Source organism: Erpetoichthys calabaricus, chromosome 8 (genome assembly GCF_900747795.2).
Source record: "Erpetoichthys calabaricus chromosome 8, fErpCal1.3, whole genome shotgun sequence".
Lineage (NCBI taxonomy): Eukaryota > Metazoa > Chordata > Cladistia > Polypteriformes > Polypteridae > Erpetoichthys > Erpetoichthys calabaricus.
In genome coordinates, this window is record NC_041401.2 from 18,812,526 (window position 1) to 18,840,495 (window position 27,970).

At 37.5% G+C, this 27,970-nt stretch overlaps 1 protein-coding gene across 1 annotated transcript in view; it reads right to left on the minus strand.

The window, feature by feature from the left end:
* Window positions 1-27,970, minus strand: part of hat1 (histone acetyltransferase 1) — a 106,699-nt gene that overhangs the window by 58,701 nt on the left and 20,028 nt on the right. Inside the window, exons 2-4 of the mRNA XM_028806299.2 lie at window positions 18,418-18,489; window positions 3,552-3,627; window positions 1,538-1,658 (exon numbers count right to left, since the gene is read on the minus strand). Of these exons, the coding sequence (XP_028662132.2) occupies window positions 1,538-1,658; window positions 3,552-3,627; window positions 18,418-18,489 (269 nt within the window). The remainder of the gene's footprint in view (window positions 1-1,537; window positions 1,659-3,551; window positions 3,628-18,417; window positions 18,490-27,970) is intronic.

Consider the following 27,970-nt stretch of genomic DNA (forward strand, 5'->3'; position numbering starts at 1 on the left):
TAAATTCCAATGGATGTTTTTCAAATGTTGACGAGCAATACGCAAAAGGTAAAACTCAAAAACCACTGAAAATAAAAACAGCAAAAAAAACAGTACGAGCAAAGTTTGAAGAAAGAGAAATTTACATTGTTTCTGTTTGGGCATCGTTATGCACAACTGAGCTGCGACCACAGAACTAACTGCACTGTAGATGATTCATTCAGGCATTTCAATGTCTTTTGGGTACTTCGTTGTAATGAATGTATCTGCTGAATGTACTTTGTTGTAACAAGATTTCTATAGACTCGTCGGGACCACAAAAATACTTCATTGTAATGAAAATTTTGTTGTAAAGATATTCGTTGTAACAGAATTTTACTTATATATATATATATATATATATATATATATATATATATATATATATATATATATATATTATATATACATACTGTATATATACTATATATACTCACACACCCACCAGTGACACTTCTGTTAATTCATTACCCATCTTACTAAACAAACAATAATAAACTAACAAATATTATCATTTTATCATTATAAGTTAAAATGACTGCAAGTCACAGCTGATTGGTCACACCATCATGTTTTTTGGGTTTTTTTTCTGCCTAATTCTATAGTGAGTTCAAAATGTCAATAATAAAAGAATGCTTTTCCTTGAAAGAGTAAAAGGATTTTCATGCTTTATTAAATTAAACCATGAAGGAAATTTTAAATAATTGTTACAATTCCCATAACCCCATGCTGAAATACAAAATATAGCCCATTTGTCCATTTATGCAGTATATTATGGTAATGTTTCAGGGAACAACGAGTTAACTTAAATATATCTTACACTGAAAAATGTTCTACGCTCAACTGTCTAAAGTACATGGAATTACTTTTAAACAAAACTCAAAAGTCATATTAAATTTCCCTCCAAAAGCAAGAAAGTTATTGCTGCAGAACCAAAAGGCCAGGGGGTAAAGTTGAATTAGATTAAGCCCCACCCACTAAAATTAGTTATCAACCATTTAATGTGAAAAAGACATACTATTATAGGTTTACAGGGTCATTATTGTCACATTTTTCAAAGTCATCACCCTCTGGCTCCATGATTAATGGAGATGACTTCCTTACTTCAAACTTTTGTGGTACATACTAGATAGTTCACTAAATACATATGAGATATAATACTGTCCAAGATAATTTTGTTTATTGTGCGATTCAAGGTCTCAGTACAAAGTAGTCCAACTGGACGGGAGGAAGCTCTTCCATTTTTTGGTTCTGTAGTGAGAAGTACTTGCCAAAAGCTGAGCCCAACAAGTTGAGTCTAATTTCATGGAAACGACAACTTCTAGCTTGTTGGAGATTGCGTACATTTTAATTGGTTATTAGACCCAGAGAAATGTTCTTAGGGACACCAGTATATATATAAAATATGGTACAGGTAAGATTCTCAAATTAGATACTTCAGACATAAAGCACACTTTCATATTAAACAGTACATATTGCTATATACTTAAAAAGATCATAGAGAAAAAGTTAATATTACCTCGACACAGTCAAATTTATCAGTTACTTTTGATGAATATTTGACATTGAATAGTGTTGTTAGATTTCCTGCACTGTAGTATAGCTGTATGTGAAGGCCTTTGTATCCAAATGCTATTTCACTGGAAAACAAAAATATTTCAATATTTACAATTAGCGATACTGCATATAGAAAAACAAATTATAACACTTGTCATATAAAGTATTTACAATGATTTGTAAATGTATTGAGACACTTTACATTTTATATATTGCTGTTTTAATGTTTCTAATGAGTACATTTTGATGTCAAGTTCATAAATATTTCACTGAATGGTACACATAGCTTTGCACAGTACCTTTTTTGTGAAAGTGTCAAATCTAATAGTAGAAGTAGTAGTATTATGACATGGACATTCTTACTAGCATGCAGATGTAAAACTTGTGAGATATGAAATAAATTTGCTTTCCTCTCATCGAATCTGTGCCAGTACTGTCACGGTACTGTAACTTGAAGTATTTGTGTCTTGAATGAACTGTTCATAAAAGGTACACTAAAATACTGAGCCATAAGCCCCCCGTATTCAGAGCAGCAGTTAATAAGTGCCTTCAACTCTGGAACTGCTCCCTACTCTCGGTACAGATCATAATGTCATCAGCAAACATCATAGTCCAAGGGGAGTCTTGTCAAATCTCAACTGTCAACCTGTCCATCACTGTTGCAAATAAGAAAGGACTCAGAGCCGATCCCTGATGTAATCCTACCTCCACGTTGAATGCATCTGTCACTCCTATTGCAGACCTCACCACTGTCTCACTTCTCTCGTACATAACCTGTACAACTCTTACATACTTCTCTGCCACTCTCAACTTCTTCATACAATACCACAGCTCCTCTCAGTCACCCTGTCATAAGCTTTCTCCAGGTCCACAAACTCCTTCTGGCCTTCTCTATACTTCTCCATCAAAATCCTCAGAGTAAACATTGCAACTGTGGTGCTCTTTCTTAGCATGAAACCATACTGCTGCTCACTAATCATCACCTCCCTTCTTAATCTAGCTTCCACTACTCTTTCTCATAACTTCATAAGCTGGCTATGTTGCACGATAATTTTATACACAGAAAACTGCAACCATACAGTAATTGAGAACAAGTTTAGCTCAAAATTATTGGTAACATATCTGAATTTTTATTCTTTCTTTAACTAACCAAGCTGTTGTTTGGTGCCTTCAAAATAAAAAAGAACAGACTTACAGATACATTTAACAACTGAAAATATATTTGCTTTGTACATGCAAATCCCTGAAAGATTGTAACCTATTTCTAAGAAACACAAGCATGTGTAAGGATAAATTCTAATGTAAAGGACCACTTTGACATTATTATGTGATTTTTTTCTTCTGACCCTAAGACTGAGCTGCAGCTCTTGTTGGCAACATGTGTTATGTTTAATACAGTCCTGTGCATGGAGTGGTATATCACAGTGCTGTTTTTAATTTTTAAATCCTTTAGTTGCATATCTCCAAACAAACTTGTAACTTGATGAATTGTTTTCAAGAGCAACTATCATATAACTATTATTTTTATTAATACAAGTTATCAATCTGCAGGATGGCTGCAGTCAAACAGATCCGTGTTTTCTGTTATTTAAAATAGTGTCTGGTTTTTGTATTTTTTTTAATACTGTACATTCTAGCTCATCATGGTTCCGGAGAGCACGGACATTCTGCATGTTTGCTGTACACATCAAGTAAGAATTTCATTATACTTCTACTACTATACTTACAATTTTCCAGGTGAATATTCTTTTTGTAGTCTACATTTTAAAAATACCTTATTAAATTTACTTCTAAAAAGATTATTTTACTCTTAAGAAATAATTCTCAAGAGAAAATAAGAGGTAGACAGTAATTATCACAGAAAAAAAATTATATTTTGGCCATATGAGCATGAACAAGACTGAAATAAGACTATAAAAAATGTTGCTATCTAAAACAATGCACTCTGATCTATGACAATACATTCAGCTACTTACTCATCTCCAAAACACTGGTGGCTGTATTCTGGGTGGAAGGTTATACCATCATCCTCCACATCTTCAGGAAAGCGCACTATTAAAGAGAGAAGTAATTTGTGTTATAAAAATGCATTTAATTACATTTTTGTTAAAGATGTAACCTGAATATAGCACTGATTTGCCAAGCTCTAAATAAATGTAATCAACTGTAGTTCTTGTCATTACTGTGAGGTTGTCACCATACAATTTCTAGAGGCTGGTATGTGTTAAGAATTCATTAAAAAAAAAAAAAAGTTTCTGATGCCAGTCAATATGAAAATGATTAAAACGTACTTTCTAAAAGTCCAAGTAAACAGCAAACTTCACTGAGAGACAAAGCCCTGAAATGGAAAAGATCTGGGCAAACAGTGAACTTCACTAGATTCACCATCCTCCTTATTATTGTTATTTACTTACTAGATATCTTTATCGAAAGGTCATTAACATAATACTGAAGTGATCAGAAAGTAATTATACGGAACTGAAAACAAGAAATAAAACACTACAAGGTCCCAAGTTTAGATTAAAACAACATGAAAATCTAAATTGTTTGAAGGTTTATTGAGTCAGTGGGTTTTCAAGAGACACCTGAATTTGAGTCAGTGGGTTTTCAAGAGACACCTGAATTTTAATATATATTACCAGCAATTTGGATGGTCAAGGAAAAATCACTCCTTCGCTTGGGAGGAAGAAACGAGAAAAGTTGTTTATTTTCAATAAATACGATGGGGTGTTACAAGGATTACTAAGGGCCAAAAGAGAATGAAGGAACATACAAAGAGACTAGAGGCAGGAGCTTAAAGTGTATAATTCAGTATGGTATTAGCATAACAGTGACAGGGACATCTGCAAATATCACTTGCCTTGGCTAAAGAAATAACACTGTGTAAAATTTTAAATAAAAAGGAGAGAACAGAAAGTTGGAAATCATAAATCACTAAAAAAAGTCATTGAAGCTCAGGTGCTGTTTGCCAAAAGGCGACAAAGTGGCCTTCAAGAGTTTATGTTTTACTAACAGAAAAAAAGCCCACAGAGAGAAGAAGACACAGGACAAAACTGGAGGAGGAGTGAGCAAACTTTTCTGGAGCATATCTGAGAGAATTTGTCCTTATTCTGCCAAAACAGCATTTGTGTGGTCAGGTACTGATGTTGGATGAAAAGACATGGCTCACAATCAATGTTCCAGTTCATCCCAAAGGTGTTTAACAGGGTTGAGGTCATTGCTCTGTGCAGACCATTTGAGTTCCTCTGTGTCTTCATGGATGTGACTTTGTGGACAGAGGCACAGTCATACTAGAACAGAAAAAAACATTTTCCCCAAACTGATGCCATAAAATTGGAATTGTACTATTGTCCAAAATGTCTTTGTATGCTGTAGTATTAGTGGTACCCTTCCCTGGAGCCAAAGGGCCAAGCCCAAACCCTGAAAAACAGACCCATACCATTATTCCTTCTCCACCAAACTTTAGAGTAAGCACTATGCAATCTGGAAGGTAGTGATCTCCTGGCATCCACCAAACCCAGTTTTATCCATCACACTATAGTGAAGTATAATTCATCACCAGAGGGAATTTCTTTCCACTGCTCCACAGTCCAGTTGTAGCAGCTTTATACCACTTCAGCAGTGTTTTGCATTGCACATAGTGATCTTAGGTTTGTGTGAAGCTGCTCGGCCATGCAAGCCCATTTCATGAATCTCAGAACACACAATTCTTATGCTGACATTGCCTACAGTGGCAGTTTGTAACTCTGTTGTGAGTGATGCAACAGACCCTAAACAATTTTTACGTGCTTCACAACTCAGCAACCCCACTCTTTGAGAGTGTGTTCTTCACCACTTCATGGCCATGCTGCTGTTGCTCCTTGACACTTTCACTTCACAAAAGTAGCACCAGCAGTTGTCTGAAGCAGATCTAGCAGAGAAGAAATTCTACATACTGACTTGTGGCAATGGTGGCATCTTATGACAGAGCCACATTTAAAGTCACTGGGCTCTTCAGTATGGGTGTGGCTGAAACATCACAACTCAATAATTTGGATAGGTACCCACATACTCTTGACCATACAGTGTATATAAAAAGATACACTCCATTAATGGAGCTCAATATAGTAGTCATTGCAACTTTACAATATTTTTTTTATCTGGGGGAAGAAAAAAAAAAAACCTTATTAGTTTCTTAAGAATTGTTTTGAAAGTAAATAAAGATTAAAAATGATACAAGGAGCAACAAATAGTGTGATGTTCATCCTTCTATGGCTCACCAAAAGAGAAAGCACAAATGTTGTGAGAGTAAAAACATGTAATGCTCTAACGAAAATAAATAATTCTGAAGACTAAAATGTAATGCTGTGGACCATGTAAAGATTGATTCAATATTCTTGTAATATCACTCCCAGGTATACTATACTAAACCAGTAACGGCGGACTGCACGATAACGTGCAGTGAATACACTTGACTTGAGTATTCCTAGTTTTCATCCTCTTTCACTGCACATTTACCATTCGTTTGGTCAGAGGTTGATGCGCTTGCTTCTTCGTGAGCAGCTCATTTTCTCCACTTTTGTGGCCCGCTTCTTCTCTTTATCCGTCAGCATTTTTTGGCGTTAAAACAGATTAAGTAAGCTTTTGTGTGGCAATTACTTAGTACATTTTTCTTAATTTTTCACTTAAGCTGGCACTTAAGTGTTCAATCTGCCTCAGGAATGATTTAAGATATGAAGAGGCAGAGGAAGTGACGGCGAAGCTGGTAGGGATGAGAACGGCGCCCATATGCATGTGCCGCACAGCTGCCCTGTTGTTGAGAGTTGATACTACAATAAAATAAAATAAAAATAAAAAGAGTAATAAAAATCATCACCCCGAAAGCGGATAGTAGAGGTCACGTAGTATATGTGTACCAAATTTCAGGTCAATAGGTGAAACAGTTTGCGTGATTTAAAATCCTGGACAGAAACAGACAACCACGGTAGTGTATCATATAAGAAGATAGTATTAAATATTTAGGGGTATCTGAAACAGTTAGAAAAAAGACAATTCATCCAGAATGCATTACTGATTCCTAAAGATGAGCCAAAAGGCCTCATTTACTTGTGTGTGAGCTAGTGTGCACATAACTCTCATTTACTATATGGTCCACAGGCTTTGATGAATATTTCTGTTATATGTGAGACATTTTTGAAACTAAGTATGGGTCTTGTTAAAGTCTTCACACTACTATAAATTTTAATCAAAAAACAAACACACAATTCAAAATGTATTCAATTAGAAAATTCTGTTGAGATTTTCAAAAAAAGTATTTGGATTTCAGTGCAAAACACATAGATTTCAGTGTTAGGCTCTGTCTGTTACATCCAAATGACACATGAGAAAAATGAAAAAGCAATTTCAGTGGCCTGGTAGCATTTAATATGTATTCTGGCACCTACCATTACATATAGCAGTTTATCTCTGCTATAATAGTAGCACGGTGAAGGAAGCTAGTTTTCCAGCTTTTATTGTTTGATCTCATAAAGTAATTCGGGGCAGCACAATGACATAGTGGTAGATGCTGCTGTCTCATAACTCCAGGGACTCTGTTTCATTCTCCAGTGTGAAGTCTGCAGATTTTCCCTGCGAGTTCTCTCCAGTTTCCTGACAAATTCCAAAAAATGCACATATGGTAAAGTGTCAATTCTAAATTGTATCAGTGTGTCTAACATAAGTGCTTCCAATTTTAGCATATGACAATGTTACTTGTACAATGAAATACAGTTACTATATTCTGTATACAATGCATGACAAGGGTATTTTAAGGTTTAACGTCATTAAAACAAATCCTAAAATCAGGCCCAAGACTCACATTTCCTATTCTAAAGGTTCAACACACATGGATTTATCCCACTCTTGCCTGTAATGCAACTGGTACTGAACTTGAACCAAATTTTTCTTAGTGGTGAGCCCACATAACAATTCCAGGAAGATTTTTTAGCCTGAATCCAACCAGGCTTTACATGGCCACCATTCTCAAGCTGGGCTTCAGAAATGGGTCCCAGAATACCGTGGCAGTCATTAACAAAGTGTTTGACCATTAGGTATCAATTCAGAATGCCCATTTGGCACCTCCCATGGGAGGCTTACAAGACAAAAGTACACAGAGAGAGGACCCAGGACAGAAATAGAATATAATAGAGTGGGGTTAATCACTTTTTTGGTGGAAGGCTGAAATGTCAGTAATGACTCATACAAGTGGGCCAGGTAGCACACATTGCACTCTGTTGTGATGTGAAATTTTGCATACAAGTTGATAAATATTTTGTATGTCTTTATTGTAACTTAGACAAAGCAATGTAATATTAGTGTTACATTATAGATAATAACAGCAATGGTTTGATGGTTTAAGAACCCCTTCCCTTTGTAATTCCGTCTCTTTGTAATTTTACGACAGGGTTGGGGGAAGTGCCTCAAACCAGTTTGGCAAATGTTTCTCTGCTAAAGTCTCTCTCTCAACCCCCACAGGAAAGCCAGGCTGCCTAACTGCCAAGCTTTACCTTAATACATGGTTTGGAGGGCAGATGTGAAGGTATTCTATCCCCTCATTGGTCTGAAGTATGGCTGTTTGGAATTGGCTTGTATCAAAACCTTTTAAGTACTATGACACCCTATTGGCTGCAGAGGTTGGACAGAAAACCTATAAATTTGCTTGCTTTACCTCACTCTCACCAAACTGATAAAACACCATCTCACACCATGAACTGAAAAGGACAACACAATGAAGAGCACAGCTCGGCAGCCATATTGCGACAGGCATGCAGGCTGTTCTGAAGAAGGCTGACCACAAAATGATGCCTTAACTAGAGAAATTTTAAGTAACTAACAACTCTGTGTGCTGCCTGAAACTACTGTGAGATATGGCCGGCTATTTATCCCGGCCAATACCCCCAGGCCGCCAGATGGAGCCCTCCTTGCAGCATGGAGGTACCCTGAATGCCAGCAGGGAATTATGGACAGTGGACTTTTAATGCACATCCCTGCTGGATACCACGGGGGCCACCAGGAGTCGCTGCAGGGAGGCCCAAGGATTGTTATTTGCACCACAACCCGGAAGTGCGTCTTAATCACAGCGACACAAGGAATGACGTGCTTCCGGGGTGTAGAAAAAGGATTTTTATCTGACCCGGAAGTGTCCCATGTCACGTGGACAGAGAAGGTGAAACACTTCCGGGTCAAGGACTATAAAAGGACGATGGGAAATCCCAGACACTGAGCTGAGCTGGGTGGAAGGGTGGCAACACATCTGGGAGTGGAGGATTGTGATTCTTGATTATTGATTTATTAAGTATTGTGGAGAGGAGGGTGCTTTGTGCACATTTATTATCATAATAAATTCATTTTGGACTTTTATCTGGTGTCTGATGTCTGGTCTGAGGGTTCAAGGGGTCACGGGGATCCGTAAACTGTCACACTACACATCTCCATTTATCAGGCTGTATGGTTGCCAATATTCAAATGTACTGTTCATTATTTATGAATATTATCAATAATACATTGTTTAAATTGTAACTTAAATCCTGGTTGCCTTTTACTATACCTAATTGCCTGAGGTTATAAATATAGAAGGGAAGGTGGAGAGAAGTTATATGGTACAATACCATAGAAACAGTGGTAAGTCTGGGAGATCTGAGGCATTCTGACAAAGGCTACATATTAATAATACAAAAGGGGAAAGTAGAGTAAAATATTACTCTACCAAGACAAAACACACACATGTTAATGGCTAACATCCATCCAATCATCCATTTTCCAACCCGCTGAATCCAAACACAGGGTCACGGGGGTCTGCTGGAGCCAATCCCAGCCAACACAGGGCACAAGACAGTAACCAATCCCAGGCAGGGTGCCTTAATGGCTAATATTACCTTTAAAAGTAGCTGCTCTAATAAATGGTTTTATTATAAAACCTTCATTAAAAGCTATTTCGAAGTTCTTTTAAAATTTCTACAAATCACAATACACTAAAATCAGATTTGCCTCATCATAAAATGGATCTAAATAAATGTCTTCAAACATGAAACTAAAAGTTACTAAATATTTTTACTCACCCAAACACAGCGTCCTCAGTTGTTCTCTTTCTACCATAATCTAAACAAAAAAAACAACTCTGCGTGCGTTATAGAAAAAAAATCGTATTTTGTTGCGTTTCCTCGTGGCTTGGCTGTAGCAAATATCTCGCCTTTTCTTATCATGCATGCAGACAACACGAGGCAAAAAGCGCATAACGCTGAGTGTTAATTGCTGTTGCCAGCTTGCAATTTACGATGTGGCTGCAGGAGGACAGTGACACTGGCTTTTTAAAACAATGTAAGACAATGCTCTAATATATACTGCAATCAGTTTATTTCCCATTTATTATCTTGTGTACACAATATAATTGCAGTCCTATTTTCCAGCAAGCAGTGCTTCAAGAGTAGCCAAATTACTGACAGTACTCTGTTTAGTCAGCATCTTGTTCTTCTTAATTTATTACTTTTCATAACAGGGCTGGTGGCTAGGAGTGCATGTATCATAGTATATGATATCAGATTCCCATTGAAGCTTTGAGCGCCACTTCAAGCACTGCCAGCAAGAAGGAACAAGCACCACCATGCCGCCACTTTCCTTGTCTGGCTCCTGAATCCCATCGCATAAGTTATGTAAAATATAACACCACAAAGATAGGCTCCAGCTGCCCCATGATCCTGCGCAGGATAAATGGGTTACGAACACAAATGATAAATGAAAAATATTGTAACGTTGTTAACAAGTTGAATTAACATGGGGATCAGCGGCCCACAGTATAAGCTGACATTCCATTACACAAATGAGCGGCTTCAGGGGACCCTTAAAAATTGGAAAACCTGTGAAAGTCTTTTCCAACTTGTGCAGCCACAGTGAGCGATCGTTTTAAAGATAGCAAGCTACCTAAAAGAGCAATGTAAAGAGCAAGAAACCATGGGAACCTGGAGTGCACACTCTGCAGGGATGTGGTGCTACAAGTATATCTGCACAATTATCATTTAAACTTTGTGCATGCTCTGATCAGGTAGCCTTCCCATAGCTACAGCACACTCCTGCTAAACTACCACAGTACAGTGGAGCATTGGATTGTGAGTAACTTGGTTTGCGAATGTTTTGCAAGACTAGCTAAAATTTTTAATTAATTTTTACTTGATAAACAAGCGAGGTCTTGCAATTCAAGTAGTACATATACGCTTTGTCTGCTGAGCGTCACATGATCACAACTGAGCTGATGGTTCTTCTCTCTCTTGCTGCGGGATTGCGGGCAATCGTCTCCCATTCTCGGGCTCAGTCAACGTGCCTCACTCACTACAGTCAATATCCGTACGAGCGTATACTGTTTACTATAGCACTGTGACCACGTGTGTGTGTTGTAACATGGGAGTCTCTGTCTTGCACCCAAAAACACGAAGCCGAGTCTCAGTACTTTAGCGACACCAGCTTTATTCAGCTTGAAACAGGAACAGCAGGGTTATTTATTGTAGCAGGATCTGCCACTCTCCTATACACAGACACAGCAGTCAGGCAAGGTCAGGGCCAGATTAGTGGCCAAGTAATACTGTGCCCTGTGCATTTATAATGCTCCTTGTTTCTTGTATCACCCATCAACGGCAGGCGCTTATAGCATGCGAACTGCTACAGCACTGGGAGCCTGCGGCTGCTTCAGGGCGCTCTTCCGCGTGTCATTCCGTTGGGTGGAATCCCACAAGGGTTTAGAAACTCATTCACACCAGCCATGATTCTTTTCAAAGGTAAAGTGCAGGTTAATTTGTTTTATGTATTTTTACTTTATATTTTGTATTAATCATTTTTATATGAATAGTTTTGGGTTGTGGAACGAATCATCTGAGTTTCCATTATTTCTTATGGGGAAATTCACTTTGATATACAAGTGCTTTGTATTGCGAGCATGTTTCCGGAACTAATTATGCTCGCAAACCCAGGTTCCACTGTACATGAATCTCACATGCCTCCTGCTGCAAATGTGAATGCTTAGATAACTTGAAATAAGTGAGATTAAAAAACAAAAGCTTGGCGTTTTGATGACATTTCTTTAAACGTTTGGAGCTAATCAACGATGCTTATTTACATCAATGATGTGTTCAGTCAATCGACGATGGACGATATCATCAACCATCGGCTCAGCCCAAGTGCAAAGCCTTGGAAAAAAAAGTAATGTGCAGTCAGTACAAATCAAGCAAAAATTGCAAAGTATGTCTCGCATTGCCTAAAGCACTCAAAGCATGGTTCAAATTCACCATGAAGGATGGCAACTTGAGCTGTCTGTATGTATGGTGTAGTCCACATTTAGGTTTAAATACAGTTCCTTGAAATTGGGAACTTCTGTATTAAAACTGAAATGAGCTCACTGGGAAATCTTAACTACTCTCTTACTCCGAGTCATGAAATACTGAGAAAAAAAACACACACAAACTGAATGAAGGCACACTCCAGAGCAGATGCTACTGCTGGAAAATGTATTTTACTCCTTGACTAACCAAAACAGGCGGCTAGAAGTATAGGGAAAATCCATTTTGGACATGCTGCTACCAGAAGTTCTGCTGCCAAAGAAATCCACAGCTCAGAAAATGACCATTAAAAAACTTTTATTCTTGTAAAACACACACTGGACAGAAGCTGACAAAAGCAGTCTAAAACACACTTACCCATCTATGTGAGAATACTACAGACTGTCCCTGTTTTATAGTCAAAACGTATTTAATTATTTTATGGATGACATTGTATGGCAACTATGCATACACCAAAAAATGGTACCATCACCTTGTTAAGAGCATCTCACAAGGGCTGAAATATTACAAATTGCTACAAGTAACCCGCAGGCCACTCACGGCAGTGCCATGGGCAGTAATCTGCCCACTCCTGCACTAGAGGGTATATATCTCTTGGGTTACCGGAGAATTGCAGGGGATTCCTCAGAAAGTGCTGGAATAAGTTGCTGATCGTAGAATAGCCTCATCTGCCTATCTTAGGCTGTTTCAATTACAACCCTCATCAACATAACAGGAATTATGAAATACAAAATGCAAAGTCAACAACATAAAAAGGCTACTGGTACTTCAGCATAAATGTACCAAATCCTTCACTATCGTCCACAGTTCAGTTGGTTTAGCTGAGCGCACCAAGTGCATATAAGCTGGGTGGGATCCCATGGATTTCTTTGTTAAATAACAGACTATTTAAATGACCTATGGTAAAGATTCAGTATCTGGCATAACAGGCCACAATAAATGTCTTAAATTTTTTGCAAAAATGGAAAAGTACAACAAAGCTGCTTCATGGCTGAAAGAATTTTGCCTTCTTTCAAGTTCCAAGCTTTTTAAGAAAAAAAAAAACCTGTGTGTTGATCAGCTATGAATGTCTATAAAACTCCAAAGAATGTAACAGCAGTTCTACATACCTTCATCAACAGTATTTTTAGATGTATTAGCATGTTCCACATTTTAACTTTTTGAGAGCTGAATATTTTTTTCCCAAAACAAACACAAGTTTTCTGAAAAGCTCACAAAGAAAAGGTTTCACACAGAAATCGATATTAAAACACCTGTTGCTGCATGCTGTGGCTACCAGTTCACTAAGAATGCGCATGGCGGGTTGCGGCAGCGGCGGTCGCAGACACAGTGCATCACAATCTGGTTTGTACCTCTTAACGTTGTAAGTGGTGGTCCTCCCAGTCGAACATTGCCATAGAAATGTCCGCTACATCAACCAGTTTAGCACCAATGATCAGCTGATGCTGGCGCCTTATATTTGTTTTTGGTCACTTGTATCAAAATCGGAGTCCGACAAGTCAGAATCCAATTCAGCGAAATATGCAAAACATCTTCCACAAAGTATTTTGCCTTATCTCTTCAATCTTTCACCAAATGTTGATGTCATTTTTGCCGTTGTTTGCTCCTCGCTACTCACCTGAGCACAGGGAATCTCGGTCAAACCAATGAAACTAAACTCTCCTTCCAACAAAGGGAGTCCAAGAAAAATAATGCTGGGTTTGGTCACCGTTTAGTTGATTACCGCCGTCAACCCCTCCTTTTGACAAAAGTCTACATCTGCCCTGAAAGAGTTAATGCGTTCATTTTGTTGACACACTTATTCTTACTTATATAAGAAACATACACTACATATGACATTTGAACAACACAATTATTTCAAATTTTTTATAAATACTCAAACTGATTCACTTATAGTCACATGCTGAGTCAGCGATAGGAAGTAAAACCTGCACCCTTGTGGAACTATGGAGCAGTACCTTAGGTCAGTGTTTCCCAACCTCGGTCTTGGGGGCACACTGTGGCTGCAGGTTTTTATTCTAACCAGCTCCTGTTTTTAATTGGACTGCTGGGCTAATTAAGTGATGTGTTATTTTCCAAGTTTTATGTTTTGGGAGCAATATAGTAATTAGAAAACTAAGTTTGGTAAAAAATATATATATATATATATATATATATATATATATATATATATATATATTTTTTCACACCACTGTATATGTGTATATATATTTGCCCCCTTCCTGATTTCTTATTCTTTTGCATGTTTGTCACACAAAATGTTTCTGATCATCAAACACATTTAACCATTAGTCAAATATAACACAAGTAAACACAAAATGCAGTTTGTAAATGGTGGTTTTTATTATTTAGGAAGAAAAAAAAATCCAAACCTGTGTGAAAAAGTAATTGCCCCCTAAACCTAATAACTGGTTGGGCCACCCTTAGCAGCAATAACTGCAATCAAGCGTTTGCGATAACTTGCAATGAGTCTTTTACAACGCTCTGGAGGAATTTTGGCCCACTCATCTTTGCAAAATTGTTGTAATTCAGCTTTATTTGAGGGTTTTCTAGCATGAACTGCCTTTTTAAGGTCATGCCATAGCATCTCAATTGGATTCAGGTCAGGACTTTGACTAGGCCACTCCAAAGTCTTCATTTTGTTTTTCTTCAGCCATTCAGAGGTGGATTTGCTGGTGTGTTTTGGGTCATTGTCCTGTTGCAGCACCCTAGATCGCTTCAGCTTGAGTTGACGAACAGATGGCCGGACATTCTCCTTCAGGATTTTTTGGTAGACAGTAGAATTCATGGTTCCATCTATCACAGCAAGCCTTCCAGGTCCTGAAGCAGCAAAACAACCCCAGACCATCACACTACCACCACCATATTTTACTGTTGGTATGATGTTCTTTTTCTGAAATGTTGTGTTCCTTTTACGCCAGATGTAACGGGACATTTGCCTTCCAAAAAGTTCAACTTTTGACTCATCAGTCCACAAGGTATTTTCCCAAAAGTCTTGGCAATCATTGAGATGTTTCTTAGCAAAATTGAGACGAGCCCTAATGTTCTTTTTGCTTAACAGTGGTTTGCGTCTTGGAAATCTGCCATGCAGGCCGTTTTTGCCCAGTCTCTTTCTTATGGTGGAGTCGTGAACACTGACCTTAATTGAGGCAAGTGAGGCCTGCAGTTCTTTAGACGTTGTCCTGGGGTCTTTTGTGACCTCTCGGATGAGTCGTCTCTGCGCTCTTGGGGTAATTTTGGTCGGCCGGCCACTCCTGGGAAGGTTCACCACTGTTCCATGTTTTTGCCATTTGTGGATAATGGCTCTCACTGTGGATCACTGGAATCCCAAAGCTTTAGAAATGGCTTTATAACCTTTACCAGACTGATAGATCTCAATTACTTCTGTTCTCATTTGTTCCTGAATTTCTTTGGATCTTGGCATGATGTCTAGCTTTTGAGGTGCTTTTGGTCTACTTCTCTGTGTCAGGCAGCTCCTATTTAAGTGATTTCTTGATTGAAACAGGTGTGGCAGTAATCTGGCCAGGGGGTGGCTACGGAAATTGAACTCAGGTGTGATACACCACAGTTAGGTTATTTTTTAACAAGGGGGCAATTACTTTTTCACACAGGGCCATGTAGGTTTGGATTTTTTTTCTCCCTAAATAATAAAAACCATCATTTAAAAACTGCATTTTGTGTTTACTTGTGTTATATTTGACTAATGGTTAAATGTGTTTGATGATCAGAAACATTTTGTGTGACAAACATGCAAAAGAATAAGAAATCAGGAAGGGGGCAAATAGTTTTTCACACCACTGTATATATTTAATATATATTAAAATGTACCAAGCAGTTATATGGGAATAATGTATTTTTTCTTTTTAACAATATATTCATCTTGATTTTCATTCTGCTTTTCTAGGTGTTCTAACTGTTTAATTAATCCATTATTTACTAATTACTGGGTCTGACGCTGAAGTAGTTGCAGCCTTTGATTATTCAGTGTTGTTTGCCAGCATGTCTGATCTGCTCATTTTTAATTGCTATTAATAAGATACAACGAAGGGGAAAAACTGCACAGAGAAAGGGCAAAATATAATGAAATCAACAAAAGAGAGTTAAGCATTTAAAATCTATAGCAAAAGCAGAAATATTTCTAAATGTCTTATAACTGTAAAAATTATGCTGCTCTGCTTTTCTGAATGTAGAATAAAAGAAAAATAATACCAGCTAATTAAATGAGATCAGTGCTATCAGGAGTTGTCACTGATTAGGAATCTGGTTGGAACAAAAACCTGCAGCCACAGGGGGACCACAGGACCGAGTTTGGGAAACACTGCCTTAGGTCACAGTTCATGTGCTCTAGTCATAGTACTGACCATTGCATATATACAGAGATGTGTGTGTCATATAAAGAGACTTTTTAATTTATCATCTTTATAAAGAAGTGTTCATTGATACCTTCATTTATTAAATCTTTTGAATTCTGCCGTAAATATTTTATTAATTACAGAGCAGTCTAAGACAGAATTTTAATAAGTTCAAAACATAAGCCGCTCTCATATGCTACTGTAGCGCCATGGAATTACAGACAAATTATTTTTGCTTTAAATATTACTTCATAGTTGGCAGCAAATCTATTGTTACGGTCTACTATGCATGCATCTGTAGAAATATTACCTGTCACCTTGCTAGAGTAGAAATTCTTCTTTTACAAAGGAGCCAACTGAGGCAGAGGCAGATCCATAACACTGGAGGATTAACATTTCTCAGCTTGCTTAACAGCACTAGGGAATTCCCCAGCAGAAACTGAAGACTTTTGCCAGAGTTAGGGAAAGGGTGGCTCTTTCTATTCTGTTTAATCTGTTGTCACTGAGGCTATTGTCAAGAAAAGCAAATGAAGTTTGCCATTTACTCAAAATTACCTTGAATATTATTGAAACGTAGTGCAACTACATACAACCAGTAGTAGTAAATGAATGCATACATTAGTCCATGTTTTGCTGCCTTGTAAAAAAAAAATAATAAAAAAAAATATTACTGTCATTTTTTTATTTCACCTTAAAATTTGTTCCCAAAATGTTAAGTACCAAAAATGACCCCTGGCAGTCTATGCTTACAACTCAAAAAAGCAAACACTAAAAGCTACTGGAAGTCAGTCTAGCCTACAGTCTCCTTCCTTGGTTGCCATACCATGTGGCTCCATACACTTTCTTCTGTCTAATTCACTGCCTAGCTATTTATGATGCCTTGCATTTGCATCTTGTACTTCACTTAGCTTAGACTCACAGAACACCACCTGACTCACCTTCCCCAACTCTCTGAGATGATCCAAGCCAGAAACTCAAGTTAGTCCTGCTGAAGGCCAGGGCCTGAGACTATTTGATATCAAAGAAGCATCTCCAAAGTGCTTGTAGGTAGGTGCTCTTTATCTGCGCCCTCTTCTTCTACACTCTGCACCAGCACCTTTCATTACTGGGAGCTAACCACAAAGATTCTGCTATGTGGTGTTTCTTTCCTCCCACTTCTACCCTCTTTATAATCTGTAGGTTTTTTCTAAAGATATTGCTATAACTTTTTGTGACATACTGGGTAAATAACATCACTTTTTAAAAAAATATTAACGTAACTATGACATGCGTGAAATAACTAAGCCCTTATGTATAATAACTTCTACGACGTACACAGTATCTACGACAAACAATTATTACCACAGCACTCTAACAGACTAGTACTTGAATTTGCACGTGTGCCATTGTGCATTTTATGCCGACTTTGTTATAAAAGGAGCTTCATTCTCAAGAGGATCCTTTAAACGAGGTAACACTGTATATATAATATGCAAAAACAGTGAACTTTATATAATGTCTCCTAAAGCTGGTGTCACACTAAATCACTTTTCCTACAATTTTCAGTAATAGCCTTCATTTTCATAATGTTAAGAAAATGACAGCGAATTGCAGACAAACACAGCACACGCCTGTTACCACCATTTGTGTAGTGTGAAAACCCCTGCAACTAAGTGACAAAGCTCTACGACTCCCTGCAACAAAATCTTTACAGCTAACACAGATGTGTGTGCAATGTTATGTGTTTGTTGTACCACGAAAAAATGGGAAAATAAATTAAGGCCATGACTTGGCTACTAAAATGAGGCAACATCACAGTTCTTTCATACTGGCAACGTGATGAAAAGTTGTGAATGACTCGTGTATATACCTTGGTGTTATATAACCAGACACCCATGACGGACATGAGAACCAGCATGTGCAACTCTTAAAATTTAACACTGTCTTTGACAAGAAGATGTGTTGCTTTCTGTAGTGTGACACCAGCCGAAACAGGCAAAAAAGAAGATAAAAAAAAAGTGTAAAAAGGATGTCGTAGGTATGCTTCTCTTTTAACTAAACACTGAATTGACATATTTATTCCCTAATAATACAAAATAGAGCATTAAGCTCATTCCAATTGTGAATAAATCTGTAAAAAAATAAATTAAAATAACATGACTCAGACATACCAAGCTTCAAGCTGATTGCTTCATTGGTATCACATTTGTATTCTGCCAGTTTCTTCTCCATATCATTGACGGCTACAAAGCAAGATAAGTGAAATTAATCAGTGAGCAGTAATGTAGAAAGATTAAGAAACATATTATAACTTCAGACTTTGTCTTTTATAAACATGCAAACAAGATAGGAGAGAAACAAGGAGTTGAAGTTTAGCCTTAAATTAATTTTGTGAGAAGACACATTTAAACTGAAATTCACATATTAACCTAGCTGTAAGGATTCCCTTTGTCTCAATCCTAGAAGACTGGCCACCACTAACAGAAAACATAGGACTGACCAAATTGATTCTCTGCTACCAAAGCTCATCTTAAGAAGTCTGAATATTCTGACTGCAGAAACAGAAGTGATAAACACTTCATGAAAAACAGAAAGAAAGACAGACAGATGAAGTGTTCAGGGAACTGCTGCAGCAAGAGTATAAAAAGTCCTTTAAATGAGCAACATCCAAAACAAAAGAAGATCCAGCCTTGAAAATAAACCAGGATCAGAAACTGAAAAAATCCTTTTTTTGTACCCAATGGTATTATACTTGCACAGCTATCAATACACTTAAACATAAGTTAGCAGCTTAATTGGTCTTCGCGGTGAATAAATAATCAATTTTTGAAAAAAGTGATGCCAGAAATCTTTGTCTGCATTTGCAATATCACCTGGAACACATTAAATGGCAAAGTCAGAATTTGAATCTGTTCACTGCTTTAGTAAAAATTAAATAGGCACTATGTAGATTTTCCTAGGTACTCCAAGTTTTTGATTGTATTCCCCATAATCAGTCAAATTTTTAAATACAATTTGATACTATCTAATTCATTCCTTGATCAACACTCAATATCCACAGACATAAAAACAAAAATATTACACTGTTTTTTAAAACAAAACCATTTAACATTGCAAACATTTTCAAAAACAAAGTGAAAGCAGCAGTGACTCAAAGAACATATTTATTTCTATCGGAATAAAAAAAGTAAATGTCAGTTGATTTTAATTTAACATAAAGGTGTCAAGTTGACAGAGGTTTAAACTATTTTTCCAGAAGGTCATTGACATTTGCCATGAAATTACTCTGCACAGTTGGTTCCAACTCTGCCCATAGAACTTGTTATAGAAAAAGAAAGCTTCATTGAAGGGTGTAGGTTACCATTTAGCCTGAAAGCGATGCTTTATTGCCATTTTTAAAGCACTTGCTTTTTATGCAAAAACACAAGTGTACAGGGCCAGACCTTGCTTTATGGTGCAGTATTACAAGAACTGTGATCTGATCTGATGTTAAAAAGCCTGCACAATTTAACCTAACAAAACAGGAAAATCCTGTAGCTCTTTTGAAACAAAAGACTGAAGTAACAGCCTATTTTATGCATGCTAGACACTTCAAATTTAATGTCTTGCTGTTAGCAGAGATGACACATTGGCTGGAATGAGAGAATCAGAAATGATCACAAGATGGACTGCTGGCTAATAAATAAATAAATAAAGAATCTTACCACCATTACAGTCCTTGAATTCATCATCTAAATGTACTTGTAGCAAGGTAAACCCAAAACAAATTTCATAGTTTCCGTATACAATGTTTGTTGACAATGGTGACAACATGAGCAGCTCTGTATGCTAAATTCATTCCAAAATAAAATTGTAAGTACATAAGCCAAAATGTCCAAATACTAAATAGGTTATTATATTATATATATATATATATATCTATATCTATAATATACAGTATATATATATATATATATATATATATATATATATATATATATATCTATAATATATATATATCTATAATATATATATATATATATATATATATATATATATATATATATATCTATATCTATATCTATATCTATATATATATATATATATATATATATACAGTGATCCCTCACTATATCGCGCTTCGCCTTTCGCGGCTTCACTCCATCGCGGATTTTATATGTAAGCATATTTAAATATATATCGCAGATTTTTTGCTGGTTCGCGGATTTCTGCGGACAATGGGTCTTTTAATTTCTGGTACATGCTTCCTCAGTTGGTTTGCCCAGTTGATTTCATACAAGGGACGCTATTGGCAGATGGCTGAGAAGCTACCCAACTTACTTTTCTCTGTCTCACTGGCGCTGACTTTTTCTGATCCTGACGTATGGGGATTGAGCAGGGGGGCTGTTAGCACACCTAGACGATACGGACGCTCGTCTAAAAATGCTGAAAGATTATCTTCACGTTGCTATCTTTTGTGCAGCTGCTTCCTGAAACGACATGCTGCACGGTGCTTCGCATACTTAAAAGCTCGAAGGGCACGTATTGATTTTTGACTGAAAAACAAACTCTGTCTCTCTCTCTCTCTCCCTGCTCCCGACGGAGGGGGTGTGAGCTGCCGCCTTCAACAGCTTTGTGCCGCGGTGCTTCGCATACTTAAAAGCCAAACAGCCCTATGGATTTGTTTGCTAGAGATTGTTTTCTCTATCTATGTGACATTCTGTGCTCCTGACACGCACTCCTTTGAAGAGGAAGATATGTTTGCATTCTTTTAATTGTGAGACAGAACTGTCATCTCTGTCTTGTCATGGAGCACAGTTTAAACTTTTGAAAAAGAGACAAATGTTTGTTTGCAGTGTTTGAATAACGTTCCTGTCTCTCTACAACCTCCTGTGTTTCTGTGCAAATCTGTGACCCAAGCTTGACAATATAAAAATAACCATATAAACATATGGTTTCTACTTCGTGGATTTTCTTATTTCGCGGGTGGCTCTGGAACGCAACCCCCACGATGGAGGAGAGATTACTGTATATATATATCTATAATATATATATATATCTATATCTATAATATATATATATCTATATCTCTATATATCTCTATATATCTATATCTCTATATATCTATATATACAGTGGAACCTCGAGATACGATCACCTCTGTATACGAGAAATTCAAAATACGAGGAAAGTATGAGCGAAAAATTCAGATCTAAATACGAGCATTGGCTCACGTAACGAGCCACGTGCCAGGCTGTGGGTATAGCTCACGGCTTAGCGAGGGGGCGTGGTAGCTGTAGCGAGCCGCAGGGCGATCTGCGGTGTCTGCGTTTCTCACCTAAGTGCACAGGTGGGAAACTGCCCACATCCATGATTTGTCCTGTGGCTGATGGGCTGGGCAGGGTTGCCACCCGTCCTTTAAAATACGGAATCGTCCAGTATTTGAGAACGAAACTGCGCGTCCCGTTTTGAATCAATACGTATGCGTCCCTTATTTTTTTGTATTAAAAGTGGTAACCCTAGCAGCTGCCATGTCTTCCCCGCATATATAGAGAAGCGCGAGCCGGTTATGGAGGAGAAGAAGTAAAAGAAAAGAGAGGAGAGGAGAGAGAACGGAGGTTGCAGGAGGAGGCAGGAATCCGCAGCAGTAGGAAGTCGGTGCGAGAGAGCGAGCGAGTACAGGCTCGCGTGTAGCTGAACAGGCGAGCCAAACAGCTGAAGCAGGACGGTGTAGAGAAGGTCAGCTGCATTAAGTGTCTCGCCTGTTGCAGAGCCCGCATGGGAGAAGCAGGTGAGACGCTAACAGAGAAGAAGCACCGGGGATTGTCATCTGTTTTTTGAAGACTGCTTCCTGTTGACGTTTTAACCTCGTGTTAAAGGATTGTTATTCTTATGTACTTTAAACCTCCACTTCACAACTGTTTTAAGGATTATTTATTTAAAGATTTATTGAATGCTCTACTGCACTTTGGACACCTGTTTTGATTCTTTTAATAATCAGTTATATTATTTACCAGTGTTATTTATTAAAGGTAGACTACAGTATATATAATTTATCAGTGTTATTTGTTAGGAAAAATGATTTTTATGTTAATATATTTCGGATGCGGAACAGATTAACTGGATTTCCATTATTTTCAATGGGGACGTTTGTTCTAGATACGGGAAATTCGCTATACAAGCTCAGTGCTGGAACGAATTAAACTCGTATCTAGAGGTTCCACTGTGTGTATATATATATATATATATATATATATATATATATATATATATATATATATATATACATATATATATTTATATTATGAAGCATTGAAATAAAAGTGGAAGGTATACCTCTTGATACCAACATCATTAAAACTGTGCAAGAGTTTTATCAAGGGGATGACCACAGTCACATGATGCCCAATGAGAAAAACTGTACCAATGAGGGTGGAAGGATGTCAGACATGAAACTGATACTCCAAGCTCTTCATTGTTTTACTGGCAGCCATTACTAAAGATGAACTTCAACCTTGAAAAAAGAAACCTAGACTCATAGAAAAGTTAAATTTGACCATACATCTAAAATGACTATTTTTGAGATTTTAAAATATCTATAGCTGAGCCTTGTAGATTTGATAAGAAAAAAGGTACGAAAACACTCTAAATTACTATTTTTACTCTGAACAAAAAAGTGCTTATACTGTATTTCAAGAGGATTTTTTTTAAATAAAAAATGCTTCTGAGCCCTCAAAGATAGGTGGAACTCGTGTGCCAACTTTAGTAAAAATGAAAAGTGATAATGCAAAAGTCATTTGATGAATTACAATGGAATGGCATTTATGTTTCATTGGTGATAAAAGCCGCCTGTATCATGAGTGAAATTCAAACCCTGAGACCAGAGGCAAAGTGCAACTGACCATGACAAATCAAGTGCACAGCATATGGCATAAAATACGAAGGAGAAGAAACAAAAATTCAAACAAAAGCATGAAAAGTAACCTAAACAAACAACCAAAACCACAATAATTACTAATTTCCTCTATTTTATTTTGTGTAGCAGGATGCAAATATTATCCTACATTTGACATAATCACTGAACACTGTAGCATCTCTTTCAACACTTTGACATTATCAAAAAATACTTGGAAGCAGGCTGTAAGCGTAGTTCTGCATCTTTGTGTTAGTAAAGAAACAGCATTTACATTATGACACAATCACTGCATATCTTGGATGTAATTAAAGAGGATCACATTAGGAATGTGCAATTCAAAGACTAATGTAGCCATTTATCAGAAGCTATAAAACATGGAGAATAGTCCCTTTTAAGAAATGACAAGAGACTAAAGCATGCATTAATAGTTCAAGTGACCAGTTACATGGTATGGCGCAATTTTCAGCTCCTTTGTCTGCCACTGAAAACAAGCAAGCAGTTCTGGGAAGTAAAGATTTTTGTATCAGATGTCATCATGAACAAAACAAGTGAACTCTCAACTGATGCACACTATTAAAGTTCTATATTAAATAAAGATTGACTGCTGCATGTCAGCATTTTGCTTGCATTTTCACAGATTCTACATACATAGCCCGTTGCATTCTTTCTTTTGCTTACAAGAAAGACCATTTTATTCTGAGGACTGATTAAGAATTTTTTTCTTCTAATGCACAGGTGTCAAACTCCGGGCCTGGAAGGCCGCAGGTTTTCATTCTAACCTTTTTCATAATATGTGACCAGTTTTCACTACTAGTTAACTTCTTTTCTTTAGCCCTGTTTTAAGGATTCAGTCCCCTGAATTGATTCTTTGAATCTTGATTCTTCATAAAATGACAGCCAAACAGAAATTAGACATGAAACGAGCCAACAGATTATCAATTAAACTGGGGATTCAAACTCCAATTTCAATTTCACTCCAACCAGTTTCTTAATGAGATGCTGATTCTTGCTGTTAATTGAACCCGTCATTTAATTCCATGGCTTGTTGCTGCTCTCATTCTGCCATAGCAGACATTTCCAAAACTGTTGATTGTCTGTTTTACTAAGACCTTCACCCTTCTTTATTTTCAGCTATTGTGTGATGGGCACAGGTTAGCTGCTTGTTTTGTGTCTCATTATTGTTTGGCTGCTAATTAAGGACAAAGAAACAACTAAGGGGTCTGAGTCACGTCAATTACAACAAAGGCAAAAGAAGTTAATTAGCAACAAAAGCTGATCACTAATTAAGGAGATTGTTAGAATGAAAACCTGCACCCACTGTAGCCCTCCAGGACCGGAGTTTGACACCCCTGTTCTAATGTAACCCAATGGAACAGACAGCAGCACTGTGATGTCAATTAACTATTTAATTAACTTTTTTAATTTGTGCCTGACAATTTAATGATAATTAAAACAAATCAAATGCACTTCAAACAGCCGTACGTGTTAAAACATAGGTGTAGTGAGTCCAGGGTGGGAAAATGCCCAAGAGGCATTTTATAAGCAAATTGGGATATTTTGCAATATATGCAAAATTTAAATTTTCCTGATCAAAAGTGTGAAAACAACTTTAGTCTCATCAAGAGAAGACAAAAAAATTACACAGTAAGCAGTATATAGATTTAATTTGTCAAGTTTTTAAAACATAAGCAATAAATTGATCCAATGAAAAGAACGCGTACCCCATATAGATTAGTGTTGTTTAAAGTGTTTCAGAACGAGAAGCAATTTACAAAAGTTAAAGATAAGACAGACCAGCTAAAGTCTACAGTCACTTGTTAGCATAATTCCACTTTACAGTCACTACATTTATTTTAATAAAGGATTTATGTGAAAAATAGCAAACTTCCACTCGAGTATTTCAGGATTTGTCCCTCAAATCCTTGGATTTTAGCCATTGGTCAATAACAAATCCTAGATAATGAAGATATTAGGAGTTGGTAGTATGGCCTAAAATCCAGATTATGGTATAAATAAAAAATATAATGGTTTCAGTAGATGCAAGTATACTTGAATATAATTTTAAGACTGAAACATTTTTTTAAACAAATAACAAATGTACTACTGGTTAATTATGCACACTGATGCACCTCTATTCCATGAAATGCTTGTTAACACTCTACTATTTAAATAGATTCAATAGCAGGCAATCACCTCTCTTGAACTAATATAAGTACAGTTTTTTCTCATTTGTTCACTCATCCTTTGTGCTGCCATCACCGCCACTGCCATGCAAAGGAGCTTAAGATGAGGCTTCTTCCTGTTTGCACTGATTCACCAATCAGGCTCTGTGTAAAACTCAGCAGGTTTTGGAACTGCTCTATGCTATGCCAACCAGAAAGCAAGTGAATGAAGTTATTGTATCGAGGCTTTATGAAGATCTTAAGCAAAGCATTGCCAAATCTCTCAGTTCAGCAGAGACAGTTGCCCTAACTTGCGACAGCTGAACATGCAGGGTAGCAGATTCATATGTGACAATCAGATGTCACTATATTAAAAATGATTAGGCACCTGTGGAGGAATGTGTTGTAACCAAGACTGATGCATGCCAGTCACACCATGAGCAACCTCGCTGCCTATGTGCAGAGATGCTTAGATGACTGGCTGTTGTTCTAAAAAACTTTCTAGCATTTCCAATGTGCTGTTCCATTGCATGACTGCAATTACAAGTTTAGGTTTTGCCAAGTCCAATAAATGTTGCTTCTCTTTATGCACGTGGCCAGCTGTACAGCTATGATGGAAAAAGTTTGCAAAGCAAGCGGGCAATTTTCAGAGCAGCCTGCTAAACCAAAGTGAGTCTGTGCGCAAATTAGTGCTGGGCGGTATACCGGTTCATACCAAAAAAATGTTTTTTATTTTTGTTATGTTATGGATTTTTCTTATACCGGAACACCGGTTTAAATAGCCTAAACAACATTCAGAACATGGTGCAACGGGAAACTGTTTAAGGGGGGAACTTTTTCACTGGTGCTAAACAACATTCAGAACGTGGCGCAGCGGGAAACTGTTTAAGGGGGGAACTTTTTCACTGGTGCAACGCAAAATACGCATCCAACAGAGTACATGTGTTAGTGGAGGTATTGAGCGGTGAAAATGGACAGAGAACATTCTGAAACTGAAGCTGTAGTAGACGATAAAGTTGAACATGATGACACAGAAGAACTTTTGACGAAAAAAGGTGTCGTGTCTGGAGATACTTTGGTTTTACAAGGTCGGATGTGGACCATTATGTTCAAATGTGTGAATACTGTTTCTATACTACTGGATAATACTGCAGGCCAAGTTGTACTTGTTTTATTTTTTTTTTCAATACTGTGTAATGTACCTGGTTACTGTGTAATACTGTGACGGTGCCGGTCCCCTACAGACTCCCTCTTCCCACATGGGAGTCTGTTGAACCAACACCGTCAATAGTTATGACCGAGATGAGCTGAGAGATCTCATTGAAGCCAAGGGATGGTGGAAAGTGCTCAAGTTCTTCTGTTAAAAACAGTCAAAGTAAAACCAAAAGTGTCCGTTGTGCAGTGTTCAGAAAAATACAGTACCCAAATAAATAGCAAATCCCAAAAGCCACTGAAATGTGGGGATAAAATCCATAATAAATAAATCCGTTAAAATGCAGTCTCTCTCTCCTCGCCCGATCGTAGCACACCACCTTCTGTCTCCACGGCTCACCCTTCATTGGCGTTACTGGCGGAGCCTTTGCAGCACAAACTGCTTTCTGCCATCCCCTGTTTAGGCTGCCACCACACTACACAGCCAGACCGTCCAAGGTTGGCACACCTCCCGTCTTCCTTCGTGCTCACTCAGTCGCTCCTCAGATCCATTGGGAGGTCTTACATTTCGCTCGCCCCACTCTACACGCTTAGTCAGTGGGGTGAACCAGCCCCTAGATCGCCTAAGCCTGCACTCCATCATGGAGCCCCAGCTTGTGCTGCCTTCTCCTTCCTGGTGTCTGGATCGTCTCCCATGACTGCCTTTTCCCTTCTTTAACCTCCTTGTGTTCTATCTTTTCTTTTTTCCTTCCCCCTATCCTGCCGGCCCATAAATATACGTCTCCATGGGCACAGCACCTTATTCACACGCCGCAGTAAGCCGATGAAGCAACTGAGAACGATCGGGGGCGACTCGCCCCAATTACCTCATCAACTCCCCGCGGTCATGCAATTGCGCCAACAGAGACGGACACGAATTGGATTTAAAAACAGACCTTTTTTTTTTTGATGCCACAGACCCACTAAACCACAAATAGCATTATAAATGCAAGTTGCAGTTTTATTATTTATGTACAGTATATAGCTTAGCATGAAGCAAGGTCCATATTAATGCAATTTGCCTTAATGACGGTTCGGTTGGTAAAGATGTCATCACCAAGTTGCACTTGTTTTATTTTATTTTGGTGAATACTGTGTGATGTAGCTGGGCTTGAAGTTTTGAAGTAATAGTATTATAACTGGAAGTTGCACAATTATTTATTTTATTGTTATTATTTATTAGTTTAAATATTATGCAGTTTAATGATGGTAAAGTTGTTTAAAAAGTCACTTTAACGTATCAGTGGACAGAGATTGTTAACATTAACATTAGTTGGTTTACAAAAAATATTTACCATTTATTCCTTTTCTAAGACATGTTCAGTGCAATACAATTTTTGACAAGCACCACTGGTTATTTTACTAAGTCTAAATGCCAACTTGGATGGTTGACAATTTGTTGTCAAAATTTTAGTTTACGCTGTTTACAAAATTTGTTCAATAAAAAGGTTCTATATTTTGATAGCAACTGTCACG